We start from the raw sequence: 15,209 nt of genomic DNA, 5'->3' as shown, positions 1-15,209 counted from the left end.
CCACTCGATGAGCTGGGAAGAAAAATACCCAACTTTATCCACTGTGACAGGACCAACTGCCTGCCAACCATCCACCTGGACCAACAGCTGGTGAACCTTAAGCTCATGGGTATCTCGATGGCGCTGCTTTCCACGGCCCTCAAAGGAGAAGGGGACCGTGTTACCAGCTGGTACACTTATCCAATCTACCTCCGGCATGATGCTCTGCCCCAGGCTCTCAACATCAGCCATACTGGAAAATGACAGAGATCAAAAAGTTGAAAGAAGCTATTGTATAATATAACTATTGTATAATACATTGGTACAATATAGCCTATATACTCAATATCAAAGGATTACCAAATTTGCCTCCAGCTTTGCAACAAATATACAATGCTAAAAGTATTAACCAATATGGCACTATTTTGAAACTATTATATAACACTAAATTAAAGTACCACTCATAAATATATCAATTGCAACTTTTTTGAAGAACTCCTTCAGTAACTACAAATTCATCAAAAACCTTAAAGTAACATCAACTTAACTTTCATCATGACAGTCTTAACAACCATACCTGTCTGGAGTTGTTGTCATGGTTGCAAAACAAAGATTGCATCCAGTGTCATTCTTGAGTGCAAAGGGTATAAAGGGTGAACGTCGTCTGTAACCCTGAGGACTGACCACCAATGTTTTACCTCCACCTTCATTGGACACAATGTTGTTCTCAATCTCCAGCCTAGAACATGTGATATAAATTAATTATACATTCAACTTCAATACCTTTATATTCTATATGCAAGAAACTACTCCACATCAACAGAAAATTATGCAACATAATATAGCACACTGATGAATACAAACCTGTCTCTGTTGTAATAATCTAAAGTCCAGTTGTTCTTCACCATGTGGTACAATTCCAGCAAGGTATTAGTTACGTTCACATTCACAGTATCTTCAGTCTTCACACTCAAGGACAACCGCTCCCCAGTAAGATCTTTTGATGGAGTCTTGTCCCACTCTGCTCCACACCTGAAATATGGAATGGAAAGCAAACTCATGCCCTGATTTTTTTTTTTTTTTTTTTTTTTTTTTTTTTGTCAATGTTGCACATAAATTCTGCAAGCCATTGTGATGGTTGGGTAAAAGTTATAAGCTGATTCACCTGAACAATTCAATGAGTCACATAGAGTTATACTTACCGCCAAGGTTCTAAGAAAGGCTCCCAACCAGACAGTGCTCGATTATAGTAGTCAACTGAGAGAGAGCAGCTTGCTGATCCTTTTCCTTGCCAATCCTGCAAATATAAGCATTGTAATGGATAAAAAAAATTAATAAAAATGTATAAAACTCTCAAAGCCAACAGAACAGGGAAAGATTATCCCGGTTTCCCTACTTTTATTAATTTTCATTTGTAATATCTAATGAACATCAAGTTCACACAACTAGAAAACATTACCTGTTTCAAACCAAGATGTGAGAGGGAAATCTCAAGCAAGGGGACATCACAATCCCCGCAGTCATCAATGACACACACATTGACACTCCCTGTCTTGATTTCCACAGCATGGAAGTTGATGGTGCCTGTCTTGCCTGGGTCCTGGACTGTTACTGTGGGAGCAGGTACAGGCTGGGCATTGTGCGTTAGCCAAAGAGCAGCATCGTCAAGCCTACCTCCACATTCCTCCAGGGCACGGGTGCAATCAGCAGGCCGGAATCCCAAAGCTGACAATTTATCGACTTGAGCTGTTTGAAAAAATTAAAAAGAGGTCATAAAACAACTGGAAGTCTATCCTTAACCCCTTACACGTGTAGAGCAGTCACAACAAACAGTACAGCCATACACATGGCAACATGCTAGAGCATAAGGAGTGGGAAGTTCCACTACATGTAGCAGACTCGCATGGAACTGGACGTTGCCAGAAATCACTAGAGTTTATGATGCTGAGTAATTTCTGATACCCAGCACTGCTGGGTTAATCATTTCTCCATACTAAACATTTCCACAAAGATATAAAAGTTACAATACCCATATTTTCTTTTACTTGTATAGAGGAAATACATACCTTGGAAATTTGCAGGCTGCTTTTTTTCTTTCGATACAGAAGGCTTCCTGGCAACTTCACGCTGCTTTGGAATGGACTCCAGGATTTGTTGGAACATTTTCATGTCATGGTAACTCAGACGAATATTTAATTGGTGCATGACCACCTATGTAAAATAAAATAGCAAGTTAAAAGGTAGATATAATTACACTTTCAATCAAAATAATAGCTTTGGTCTACAAAAGTATTTTATTGTGAATAATATGTCAAATGACTTACCTCAACAGTATGCTGCACTGCCATTGACACATTGGATATGTCCACTGGCTGATTCTGCCCTAATCTGTCATTGACTTCAATGTTGATGGTGACAGGGTCAATAATGGAGAGAGCAGTATCATCCTCCAGGCCTAATATACATGAGTATAGCTCACACTGGTTCAAGTTGCATGAAAGAGGGCGTTCTTGGTGCTGTGGTCGATAACTGATGACTGCTGTGCTCTATAAAAAAATATATAACTGAAGTCCCCATCACATAAAATCATTCTTTTCTACAACATATTTCAACAAAATCAGCAAGGCTATAACAATATTTCTTAAAAGTAGAACTACCTACAAAAAAGATATAAAAATCCAACAGTTCATTCCCCAACCTACTGATCCCACCAACCTTTAATATGACTGCGCTCGTATCCCACACAGCTGTGTTCTCCAATACCACAAGCTCTGAGTCTGTGATGTTCAGCTTCAGTTCAAAGGGAACTTTGTGCTGTTCTTGGATAAGAGCATGCTTGGTCATGACACCTGTCGACTCAACCATGGGATTCAGTCTTGGTGTGGCAGACCTGTGACTGAACTCCCTCTGCAGCCCCACGATAGGGGATTGTGAGCGAGGGGACTGTGGCTGTGGAGACTGAGGTTGTGGGGACTGCCCCTGAGGTGATCTAAGGATAGGAGTATGAATAGGGGAGAACATGAGAGGAGTGGCTGCATAACTGTGATGCTCTGAGACTCCTGGGCTGCTGCATGACGTACCACTACCTGCAACAGTTCAGAATGGTATCAGTTCAACATAATTAATATTTCTTCCCACCAAAAAATCAGTCACTTTCAAGGACACATATAAAACTAACAAACTTGTATAACAAGTTCTCCACACCTGCAAGAACTGGGTCATCTGGCATCTTGTAGATGAAGTCCAGCACTTCCATCCACCAGTCCAAGATTCCCATTAGCCTCATGTTATTAAGAAGAATGGTAAATCTTGTGACATCTTTTGTTGATCTGGAGAAGTCATAATGCAATTAATGACAGCTTATCTTTACTTGGTTAACATTTAAAAAGGCTAGTATAGCTTATCTCTACTATGGTTAACATTTAAAAAGGCTAGTAATAGCTTATCTTTACCATGTTTAACATTTAAAAAGGCTAGTAATGAATTTTATGAAGAGCAAATTAGGAAAACCATAATTCTCAAAATACTTCTTGAAATTTTTTTTATACATATAAAACATAATAATATACAAAAATATCAATACTGAAACACATCCTACAACTTATTCCAAAATATGCAATACCTATAATGCACTTCAGCCTGCAACTGGCTGTCATTTTTTGCACTTTTTAAAGGTGTGGGCTGCAAGATGTTTGTGAAGATATTTGATCTTTTATTCATTGGGAAGCCTGGAAAGGAAAAAGAAATAGATATACTTGTAGAATTATATGCAACCATAAGTATAACAAATCCCCTATGGTCAAACAAATCATACAGAGAAATATTTCAAGATACACTCTATGACATACACACATACACACACAGGTGAAAACGAATAAAAGCATTAGTAAAATTCAATACATTACAGATAAAACAACTCTCAGTATCAATATCTGACACTAAAACACATCTGCAATAATCATGTGACTCTTAACCAATATCCCCTCATCCAGAACCTATTCCATGCTATTAGATCCCAATTACATTTACAATTAACAAAATTCCAAAGACAAATTAGCAAAATCTATGACCCTCAACTGACCCTCAAATCTCGTGTCACTGATAAGGATTTCCTGAGACACTAGGTCCACATCTTTGGTCTGATCCGAAAAGCTCTCAAAGGTTAGCCTCGAGCTGATGAAGTTGACACAGGCAAGGGGCTTGGTCTCTAGAACGTTCTCCTCTTCAAGATTCTCCAACTCAAGGGTAACATTGTCCAAATTGAGAATGATTGTGAGGGAGGTCCACACTGACCCTAGGTCATACCAGGTCTAGAAAAGTAATGGTGCTTCAGTCAACATATGGTACGCACATTCTATTTCTATAAATTAAAAACTATTTCTTTTAATATGTGATACATATTGAACAATATTTCATTTATTTCAATGAAGTCATGGACTCAGATGGCACCTCAAAATTATGCTTACCTGCTGTGGCTGTGTTTGGTAGAGGTATATAGGAGGAGGGGAAGGCAAAGGCTCCCCAAAGTTATACATAAGCAATCCACGGATAAACTTGTACTCTGCTGTGTGGATGGTGGCATGGACCTTCTTGACTGTGCCATGAATACTCATATCCGGCACTAAAAAGAGTAAATTGTATCATCTACTGACATCTATATATTTGCCAGGTATTACTAATGCTTCTGATAAATTGTTGCATATTTATTTATTACACGTAACATAAACACTTTTTATGTTTATTAACTCAAAATCCTAAAATGAACATCAAGCGCGCGCACACACACACACACACACACACACACACACACACACACACACACACTCTCCACATCTCCTCACCCACTCACACCACCACTCACTCTCCACACTCATCATCTCACACTCCTCACTCACACACACTCACTCCCCTCACTCACTCACTCACTCACTCACTCTCACACTCACTCACTCACTCACTCACACTCACTCACTCACTCACTCATTCATTCATTCATTCACTCACTCACTTTCTCCTCTGCCCTCTCTCTTACAATCTGTCTGTCTGTCTGTCTGTCTGTTTTTAGACAGATAGACAGACAGAGATAAACAGACAGATATGCAGATTGATAGAGAGATACATAGACAGATTGATGGATACAAGATTATAAGACATCTAACATTTTTCATCTCTCATCAGTGCACTATAGCTAAAACCCCAAAGCAAAGCCCCAACACAGAATCATCGACATACCTGCGTGACTAATGGCAGTGTCCAGGTTCCTCTCCACCTGCAGCTTGATCGCACATTTCTCCTGAAGCAGCGACTTCCCTTGTCGAACAACACAGTAAGCCCTAAACATCCACTCGACACTGTCCTCTGTCACCCTGCCTCCAACTTCCTTCTCATTCCCCTTCGTCGTTTTTGCTTTTTGCTGACTGTACTTGGGTCGTGTGGCTCTTGTGCTTGTGTAGAGGTCCATGTTCACTAGGTCTATGTACATGACATCAAGGAGGCACTTGTGGGAGGCACTTACTGCTAGCGCCTGCTGTCTCAGGTCACCCTCCATATCCGAGTCACTGAGGTAGGACAGGTTTGGGTCCCGGTGTCTACTGTGGGACCGGGATCTTGAATCACGAGACCAATGAAGAAAATAGAAGATGCCTTTTTAGTATTCATGTCATTAATATAATAATAATAATAAAAAAAAGTCATACATTTAGTAAGCTTTTTTTTTTTTTTTTTGTTGTTTTGTGTGTTGTGTGTGTGTGTGTGTGTGTGTGTGTGTGTGTGTGTGTGTGTGTGTGTGTGTGTGTGTGTGTGTGTGTGTGTGTGTATAAATATCAAAAACTATTCCTGTCTTTAATCAGAATCCATGAATCCCATAATAATCATCCACAACTCTTAAACAAAATGGAAATATCAACTTTCATCTACCTTGAGCGTCCAGCTGCACCACTTGGATAAGAAGACACAAACTTTTCCTCAAGGCTCTGCCGCTGTACCTGATGAGGAGGCCAAAAGACAAAATAGTTATCCATTAGCTTGTGTCACTTAAAATCTGGACAAAAATTACCTTCAAAAGGTAATTTTTTTTCAGATTCAAAAGGTATTATCACAAGATACAATCACCCACCTGACTTATGGTTCCTTTTGAACCTGCCCAGAGGAACTTGTTGGTTATGGTCAAGCTTCCTAGTTCTGCCACCAGAAGTGTCTCTGATCGACTAGACATGGGGATGAATATAACAGGAGAGCCCGCAGTGATGTCCAGTGATACACGTGAACCTCTGCTAAAATCTGATACCTGGTATTGATAAAAATAAGATGCGTGAAATTAACATGGCATCATCCTTTGCATCATATGACTAATAACCACTGTCTAATCAAGCTATAAAAATTGACATTGTTCTACAACTACATCCTAATTTATAACAATCAGACTTCCAGCCCTCTGTTTCAACTTAGACAATATATATTCATGACAAAAAGTAAACACTAAGGAGTTTAATTACCTTTAATCCAGCACTAGTAGCTCTCCATCTTGACACAATATCTCTTAACTGATTAAACTCCTGTACAAACTGGGTAAGTTCTGAGGCAAAGCGATGGGTGTGTAGGTACATCACAGAAGACATTTTCAGTTTCACACGAATATCACATTCCCTCAGCATCTCAGGATCATCATGCCCATACCTGCAAAAAATTAAATTTCAAAATGTAATTCTGAAATTGGATTAAAGAGTACTAAATAGCCTAAAAGTAAACATGTATTAAACCAGTAAACACTTTGAGCTTCTCTTTTTAGAATTCAAAAATCTTACTCCTACAGATCTTCACTAAAATACCAATACAATTAATGCATAAACAAAAGATTTATTTATGTTGGGTGACGTACAACATAATAAACATTAGCTATTCCCTCCAATTTTAAATACAATACTCTATTCAATTAACAAGGATGAATTTCATCTTCACTCATTATCACTGTAATGATAACACATCATCTCCATGTCTACCAATAACTTTCTAGCCATTTTAAAACACAAAAATAAAGTACTTGATGCATGGATCATTTCCTTCCCCTCTGCATTCTAAATCAGCATAAATATGCAAGAGCCCAAGAACTTACTTGAACACCTGGAACGTCATGGCCTCTGATCCGGTGGTGATGAACTTTTCCCGGTAAAGATGGCCATGGCTTGTGCAGTCCACCAAAGAGAGGGACCCTAGTCGCCCAGTGAGAGTCAGATTTCCCTCAGATCCCACAGACCGCACCAGAACCTGCGAGATGCTTGCCTGGGCTAGCTCACACTCGGGCTTGTTCAGGATTAGGGTGAGAGATCGCACCTGTACCTCCATGATAGTGTTCAGTTCATCCATGCCTAGAAGATTATATGGGAATATGGAGGGTAAAAATAGTGTAATATGTTATAATGGTCACCTGATACCAAGGTAAGAATTTTTGTTAAAACTCATTTTCCTTTGGTTTCTGCAGGGAGGGATGCCTTGGACAACTGTGCACTTTGGAAGATAACATAGCATTTAAAGTTTGATCTGTCATAATCTCAGTGACAAAATTAAAGTATTTTAAAAATATGCCATTATTCTGAGGGGAAAAAATCTAAGAGTGCAATTTATTACAATTAAAAATAAAACCCATAAAGACTATAATTCAGCACATATCACCTTACCCTTATGCGAGGATGACAGTGAAGTATCAGGAGTGACCTTTCCATCACTCTTTGAAGGAGAGCCATCCTCCTGATCAGTGCTGAAGAAATCTAACACCATAACCCAAGAAGGAATGTTGATGACAGTGTTCAGACTGTTGAAATCTACGTCAATGAAGCGATTGGTCTGTAAAAAAGATTAGGAAAATGTACTAGGTAACATGATTCAAAGTTTAAACAGAGAAAATTATGAATATGATGCATATCTTTCAACTTCAATAGCCCCATTAATTTTTCTACAGCTGCATATTTCTAGTTACAATAATAGTCAATAGAACTACATAACAATTTCACACTGTGCAGTAAACTCAGATAAGTTACCACTTTTTCCATTTATTTTTTTTCACCTTTATATAAGGAAGAAGGGTTAAAACAGCTATAACTTCTATGAGGAATACAAAACACCAAATCATACTTACACCATCATATTTGCTGTGGAACTCAGGGCACTTTTTGTCAATAGTAGAGATGGTGATGGTGACAAGTGTGGTGTCCGGCCTAAGGGTCTCCTCCTCCCCCTCACCTGGGGTGGGTGAAGGTGGGGGGGAACTCCATTTTTTTCCCCCCGGGGGGGGGGTTTTTTTGGCTCTTATGAAAATTTTTCCCAAAAACAAAATATAAAAATTTTTTCCTTGATACGCATTTTCAATTAAAATATTTTAGGAAAAAACAATTTGTTTTTTCCTTTTTCTCATTCTTCATTTAAAGTTGTACTCCCCGGCCCCTAAAACCCTTAGCCTTCCCTTGGGTTTAAAACCCCCAAAAAAGGGGAGGAAACCAATGTTCATAAAGGGGTTTTAAAAAAAATTTAAATTTTATATAAACAAAATTTTTTTTTAACCTTTTTTATAATCAAAAGTACCCCACCCCCAAGGAAAAACAACAAAAAATTGCTAATTTCCATACCCCCCTTTGAAATTATGCGTTTTAAAACCAATGCCCCATTTAAAAATAAAAAAAAATCCCAATAAAAAAGGAAAGGGCTTGATCTTTTACCCCAAAAATTTTTTTTTCAAGCAACCAAATAAGGTTTATATTCCCCAACCACCTTGGACTTTTTGTGCCTTAAAATTTTTTTTCCCCTCTATTTAAAGGGGGAAAGGGGGGAACAGAGGGTGGTAGGGTGTCTCGGACAAAGTTATTAATTGGAACTTTCCCTTAAATCCAGGGGATGTCCTTCAAACCCCGTAAGGACCGGGAGGGCCCTCATTAGCTGTCTTTTATGAGGAACCTGTGCGGGGGGCCAAACCGAGGTTATATCAGGACAAGGGCCCTTTGGGGAAAAACCAAATTCCCGTTGGGCCCTTTTGGAACAAATGTCTGGAGGTTTTTAAAATCAGCCAAAAATTAAAAAAAACCTGGTTGGTTTTTGTTCCCAAAAGCTCGGGGGGTTTTTTATCCCCGAAGTAAATTGAAAAGGGGTTTTTCCTTTCCAATTACCCTAAACCCATATCCCCAGGAGAATAAAAAATTTTCAATTAAGAAAATACCCGGTTTTTTTACAAGGTATTTTTTCAAATATTGAAAATTTTTTTTTTTAAATAAAAAACTAAAACAAAGGGCAAAAAAACTGAAGATTTTTAAAATGAAAACCCAATCCCCCCGGCTTTTAAAAATTTCCCCTCCTTGAAAAATTTTCCTTCCCTTCATTTCTTCATATAGAATGCACTAAAAAATACTTATTAACTCCTTAAAGTATTAATTTTTTTTTTTCACTTTATACTTTAAAAAAATTTTTAATTTTTTTTATATAAATTAACAAAATAAATAAAACTTTTTAAAAATTAATTTTAAAATTATAACATTTAAAATAATAATATATATAATATTTAAAATTTAAAAAATTAAAAAATATAAATATATAAATATAAATACTAATAAAAATAATAATAAATAAATACAATATATAAATACATATAATCAAAAAACCATATAATCCCCAAAAAAAACAAAAAATAAATACTTATACAAAATACATCTATACATATATATAAATAAAAATACATAAATACATAAATACATAAAATTCCCTTATACATCATATACATACAAACATACATAACATACATTTTTAAAAATACATAAAATATAAAATTTTAATAAAAAAAATATAAATTATTATAAAAATAATTAATAAAAAAATAAATACAATTAAACCCTCTTTAATTTTTCCCCCCTTCCCCCCCAAATCCCACGTTTGGAAAGAATACATGCCATCCCCACTGTAACACAGGTTTATTTGTTGTATTCACACATAGAGGCCCCCTTTTTTAATTAATAAATTTATTCCCCCCCCTTTTTTTTTTTTTTAAAATCTTTTTTTTTTTCATTGTTTTAAAATTTAAAATTTTAATAATATTTTAATAATCATAACTTAAAAAAATAAAAACAGATTGATATCAATTTTTAAAAGGAAAAAAGCATTTTTTCCCCCCAATTCAAGGAATGGGGAAAACAAGACAGCATAGGCTTACGATGACCCCCTTGGAGGTGAGCCATGTGGAGCCCTCTGTAGTAACAAAAAACACAAAACCCAAAGGGACTGAACTAAAATCCGGGTGATTTGGGGTTTAAACCCTCAGTATTATTTTAATCTCTTGGGGGCATAGACCCAGTGATTTCGGCAACCGTCCAAAAACCCCTGGAAGTGAGGCCCTTACTTAACGGGAAATTCCCCCCTCGACACCTCAGCATGTCCCACTGAATAGCCATACCAGCGACAGTGGTTTTTTAGACGGGGTATACACATGACCCAGCAGTAACGGGTAAATGCCATGACAAAGTTCACAACAACCCAAGGTTTGTCCTCTGTTTATGGGTATCACCCCCACAGATAATTGGACAAAGTCTTCATAAATTGTCTGTACTGCGGCGTGACACATACTTTAGTGGGTCCAATGCCTCCCTCAAAACTGTTTTAAAGCCACATGAAATTTTACTATGATTTTTGAAAAAAAACATACTATTATCAAAAACACAGAAATCTAACCCCTTTCTATAAAAAACCCCAAGGCAAACAACCAACCCAAAAACCCCCCTCATTTCACCAGTTCCCAACCTTAAGGAGTCTCGAGAAGCATCGGGGAAAAATCCCAAAGAGCATTGGGAAAATAAGTCCAGAATCATGATAGCCCTAAGGCGCTGCAGTCGTGCTTTTACTCGCAGTTCAATGGTAGTGCTGTGCAAGATGGGTCTGCCATGGGCGCGACAACTGTCGGTCTTCAGCACCATCAAAGGGGGTTGAAAGAGGGCTGTAAAACAAGATTTTCAGACAAAATCTGTTTTAAATTATTGTGTTTCTGAAAGGGTGGTTTTTACTATCTACATAGAAAAGAAAAAAAAAAAAAAAAAAAAAAAAAAAAAAAAAAAAAAAAAAAATATATTAAATAAAAAATAATATATAATAAATATATTATAATATATTATAAATATATAATATATTATATAATATTATATATATATACATATATTAATATTTTTATAATATTGTATATAATGTATAATTTTTTGTATATATATGTATATAATGTATATTATATATTATATTTGTATATTTGTATATAAGATTAATGTATATATAGTATATATTGTTTTAAATGAATATATGTATATTAGTATATATAATTTAATTAAAAGAATAAATTTTTGATGTGTATATATATAATATATAATATATATATAATAATATATAATTATATTAATATGTATTATTCAATATACACATGGGTTTTAAATTTTATGGTATTAATGCTATTACTCTCAATTTTTTTGCATATATCATTCTTGTAAAAAACATTTTGGTTTTAAAAAAATTTTTAAAAGAAATATCAAGGGTATTTCATAATCACTCTTGGGTATTTTTTCCAAAAAAAAATCTATTTATGTTTTTATAAATTTTAGACTTTTAGAGGAAAAAAAAAGGAAAGTATCATAAAAGCCTGAAAAATAAAGGAAAAAAAAAATAAAAACTTTTTTATCTACTTTTAAAAGAAATTAGCTTTGATAAATACAAGTCTCTCATCCAACCAAAAAATCTTTTCCATGGGGGAAAACTGTAATTTATCTCATCTCATCATCATCTTAAGGGCTAATGCCCACGGGGGGGCATGGCCCTTTTCCACCCCTTTACTTCCACCACAAGGGTCCCTCATGGCAGGGTCTCCAGGGTGGCCCCTTTGGCCCCTCTGTAACTCTTTTGAAAGGTTGTCGATGCCCAAGCCCCTGGTCCTTTTCGACCAAAAGGGCCCCCTTCACCCCGGATTTTCCCAAGAAAACCCGAAGGCAGGGTCTTCCAAGGGGAAAAAATAGGTCCATATGCCTAGTTTTGGGGATCAGGATTTTGAAATATAGGTCCCAGTTGGGTTTATGGGGTAATTTTGGAACATGGTATGCCAACGTACCCCCAAAACCAGCAAAAAGACTTTTTACAAAAACATCAAAACAAACTTTAAGGGACTAGATATTTCCAGGTTTTGCTTCCATGGAAGCAAAACTGGGAGTATCAAGGTTGAAACATGTTTGATCTTTTGCATAGGTACGACATCTCCCAAATGCTCTTGTTAATCAAGTTCAGGGTACTGCTGCCCGACCAAAACGTCTACTGACTTCCGGTCTAACAGGAGTATGGGTAAGCTACCCGGTACAGCAAAAACTCTCTGGATTTAAATCCCCACTGCAAGCATTGTTGACTAACGGGTTCCCATTCCAGGGCCCCAAAGTCCCGAATCGGTCTTGGTCCCGGGGACCTTTTCCCCAAGGATTCACCATTGAAAATGCATAAAGTTTTGCCCGGACAAGACGTGGGTTACCAAAAGAAATTGGGGTTGTGTTTGTTTAAAGTTCCCACAATTGGATAAAAGCCTTCCGGGGAGGGGGAAAATGAGGTTGCGGGAACAGCCCCCCCCCCTCCCGAGAAGTTAATAGCCCCCACCCTAAGCATTTCGTAAATATTTTTCTACATAATTTTTGAACCCTAACAAATTTTTCATAATTTAATGATTTAAACCCTTTTAAAATCATTAAAAAACCCAACCCCATTTTCCAAATAAAAAATAAAGTAAATCTATTTGATTCAGATGCTTCTCTTTCCTTTAGTAGATATTTGTTAAATTTTGTAAACCTTCCGTATAATAATTTCCATATTTGTCTCCCAATCCCCTTCCCCTCCAAAATTAACTTCTTAGGTTGGATGTTTCTCCCAATATTAAGATTTAAACATTCCTCCATTAAACGTTAGGCTTTACCTGACCCTAAAAATCCACACCCAATGCTATTTACCTTAATATAACTCAAGTTCCTTATAAGTTTTTTATAAAGCCCATCATTTCAAGAAACCCCAACTCTAAATTTTTCTTTTCCGAAATTTAATTTAAACCATACCCAAAGAAAATTTTACTTTTTAAACTTTAACAACTTAACCCTTTTTTATTTAAATTTAACAATTAAAAAAGGGTTTAAAATTATAAAAACCCAAGGACGGTTATTTTCCAAACCCCACCCTACCTTAGCCACCAAATTCAAGTTAAATAAAGGGTTCTTAACCTTCAAATAATTTAACCCCCATTCTGGGGCCTGAAAATTCCTTCCTCTTTAAAATGCTCCTTTTAATTTTTCTAAAGGTTCCAATAGCACTTTCCATCATTTTTCAAGTTCTAACGAAAACTTTATAAACCAAACACCCTTCAGTTTTAAAATATCCTAGAAAACCATGAAGCCAAAAAGTTAATTTAAAAACCCACCAAAAATTCCTTATTAAATAAATTTAATTAAATCTATATGGGCAAATTGGGGTTTCCCCTTGGCCATCCAATACTTAAAATATGAGGGTTTAAGCCTATTAAAAAAACTATTTACCAAAAAAATAATAATTAGTGTTATCTGACCGCCCAAAATTAAAACCCATAAAAATTTACAATAATACTAAACAATTTTTTTTTGAATGTTTTCAACTTTTAATTTAAAAATTTATAATTTACTTGTAAACTTAATTTTTAAGGTATAATTTTAGTATTTAACCCAAATACCTGGCTAAACTGCGCTTAAACTCTAACCCAAATGGGAAAACTAACCCTTTAAAAAAAATTAAAAAATAAACAACCCCACTTTAATAAAATAAAACAATATAAAGTAGATATTTAAAAAATTTTGTAATAAAAAAGCTTATTTTATAATCCATTTTGTAACCAAAATATGCCAAAAAACTTGTGTTTTTTTAAAAATTTTAAACCAAAATGTTACAAAGTAAAATAATAAACCGTAAAAGTTCCCTAAAATATCTAACACACCCCCATTATTTATTAAATAATTAATTAATACATAAAATTTTATAAATGGTTTTCCCCGTTTCCTAACAAACCAACAATTTCCTATATTTACATTTCCCAAAAATTAAAACTTGAAGTTAACTTGCACAACTAATAAAAATTTACCAAAGGGTTTTGAAATAAAATTACAAAATTTAAAAATAATTTTAGAATTTTTTTTAAAATTTTATAAAGGAATTATAACCCGGCATCAATGCAAAATTTTTCCCTTTTTGAAAGAAAAACATAACCAATTTCACAAACCCCTGTACTGTTTAATAAAAGGGAATAAATTCATGCCCAAAAAAAAGTAACCAAAAAATAATATATTTCCTACACAACCATGGCAATTTGAAACTCCATTATGGAAATGACTATTTTTACTATATCAAATTCCAATTTAAAAATCCCATAAAATTAAAAGCTTTCAACAAAGAATGTTTTAGAGATTTAAAAATTATTAAAATTTTTAATACAGTTAAAATTTTTAAATTTGTTAAACTGGAAAAAATTTATAACTCAAATTTTAGAAGGTTTGAGAGGAGGGGGAAAATAAAAAAATAAAAAAGAAAAATTTATATGTTTTTTTTCCCTTTTAATAAATTTCATTTTAAATTTAAAAATTTTAATTAATTTTTTTTACCTGAAGAAAGAAAAAAATCTTTTAAAATTAAGTTTTAAAAAAAAATTTTTAAAAGAAAAAAAAATATCCCCTACAAAAAAATTTTTAATAAACATTTTAAAATTTAAAATTTAAAACCCCCAAACATATTTAATTAAAATAAATTTTAAAAACAATATAAAAGAAACATTATATTTAATTCAAAAAACTTTAAATAATTCAAAAACATAAATAAAAATAATATTTTTAAAAATAAAATAATAAAATAATATATAGAAATTTAAAATTGTAAAAAATTTTTCCTATGGAAAAAAAAAATTTTTGGGTTATAAAAATATTTTTTTTAATATTTATTTTATATTGTATAATTTTATATTTAAAAAATTTAAAAAATTTATATACATTATAAAAAAGTTATTTAATATATTATGAAAATATAAAAATTTCTATTATTTTACATTTGTAACTAAAAATTTTAATATCTATACCCACTAAAAAAAATAATTCAAAAATATTATAACACTAAATTCAATTTTCTAAAATACCAAACTTTAATCATATTATAAAATTAAATTTTTTTTTCTTAAAAAATTT

General features: G+C 34.2%; 1 protein-coding gene across 1 annotated transcript in view; it reads right to left on the bottom strand.

Moving 5' to 3' along the window:
- LOC119589561 (vacuolar protein sorting-associated protein 13D-like) overlaps positions 1 to 8,236 on the bottom strand; it is a 10,422-nt gene extending 2,186 nt beyond the window's left edge. The window contains exons 1-19 of the mRNA XM_037938160.1: positions 8,111 to 8,236; positions 7,653 to 7,818; positions 7,091 to 7,343; positions 6,474 to 6,654; positions 6,095 to 6,265; positions 5,896 to 5,963; positions 5,212 to 5,585; positions 4,446 to 4,600; positions 4,061 to 4,289; positions 3,602 to 3,707; positions 3,184 to 3,308; positions 2,695 to 3,065; positions 2,304 to 2,525; positions 2,046 to 2,190; positions 1,439 to 1,725; positions 1,182 to 1,276; positions 844 to 1,011; positions 557 to 718; positions 29 to 232 (exon numbers count right to left, since the gene is read on the bottom strand). Of these exons, the coding sequence (XP_037794088.1) occupies positions 29 to 232; positions 557 to 718; positions 844 to 1,011; positions 1,182 to 1,276; positions 1,439 to 1,725; positions 2,046 to 2,190; positions 2,304 to 2,525; positions 2,695 to 3,065; positions 3,184 to 3,308; positions 3,602 to 3,707; positions 4,061 to 4,289; positions 4,446 to 4,600; positions 5,212 to 5,585; positions 5,896 to 5,963; positions 6,095 to 6,265; positions 6,474 to 6,654; positions 7,091 to 7,343; positions 7,653 to 7,752 (3,416 nt within the window). The 5' untranslated portion in view covers positions 7,753 to 7,818; positions 8,111 to 8,236. The remainder of the gene's footprint in view (positions 1 to 28; positions 233 to 556; positions 719 to 843; positions 1,012 to 1,181; positions 1,277 to 1,438; positions 1,726 to 2,045; positions 2,191 to 2,303; positions 2,526 to 2,694; positions 3,066 to 3,183; positions 3,309 to 3,601; positions 3,708 to 4,060; positions 4,290 to 4,445; positions 4,601 to 5,211; positions 5,586 to 5,895; positions 5,964 to 6,094; positions 6,266 to 6,473; positions 6,655 to 7,090; positions 7,344 to 7,652; positions 7,819 to 8,110) is intronic.
- Between the last annotated feature and the right edge of the window lie 6,973 nt (positions 8,237 to 15,209).

Source organism: Penaeus monodon, chromosome 26 (genome assembly GCF_015228065.2).
Source record: "Penaeus monodon isolate SGIC_2016 chromosome 26, NSTDA_Pmon_1, whole genome shotgun sequence".
NCBI lineage: Eukaryota > Metazoa > Arthropoda > Malacostraca > Decapoda > Penaeidae > Penaeus > Penaeus monodon.
The sequence above is the reverse complement of the archived record's forward strand: the minus strand, read 5'-3'. Positions and strand labels throughout refer to the sequence as shown.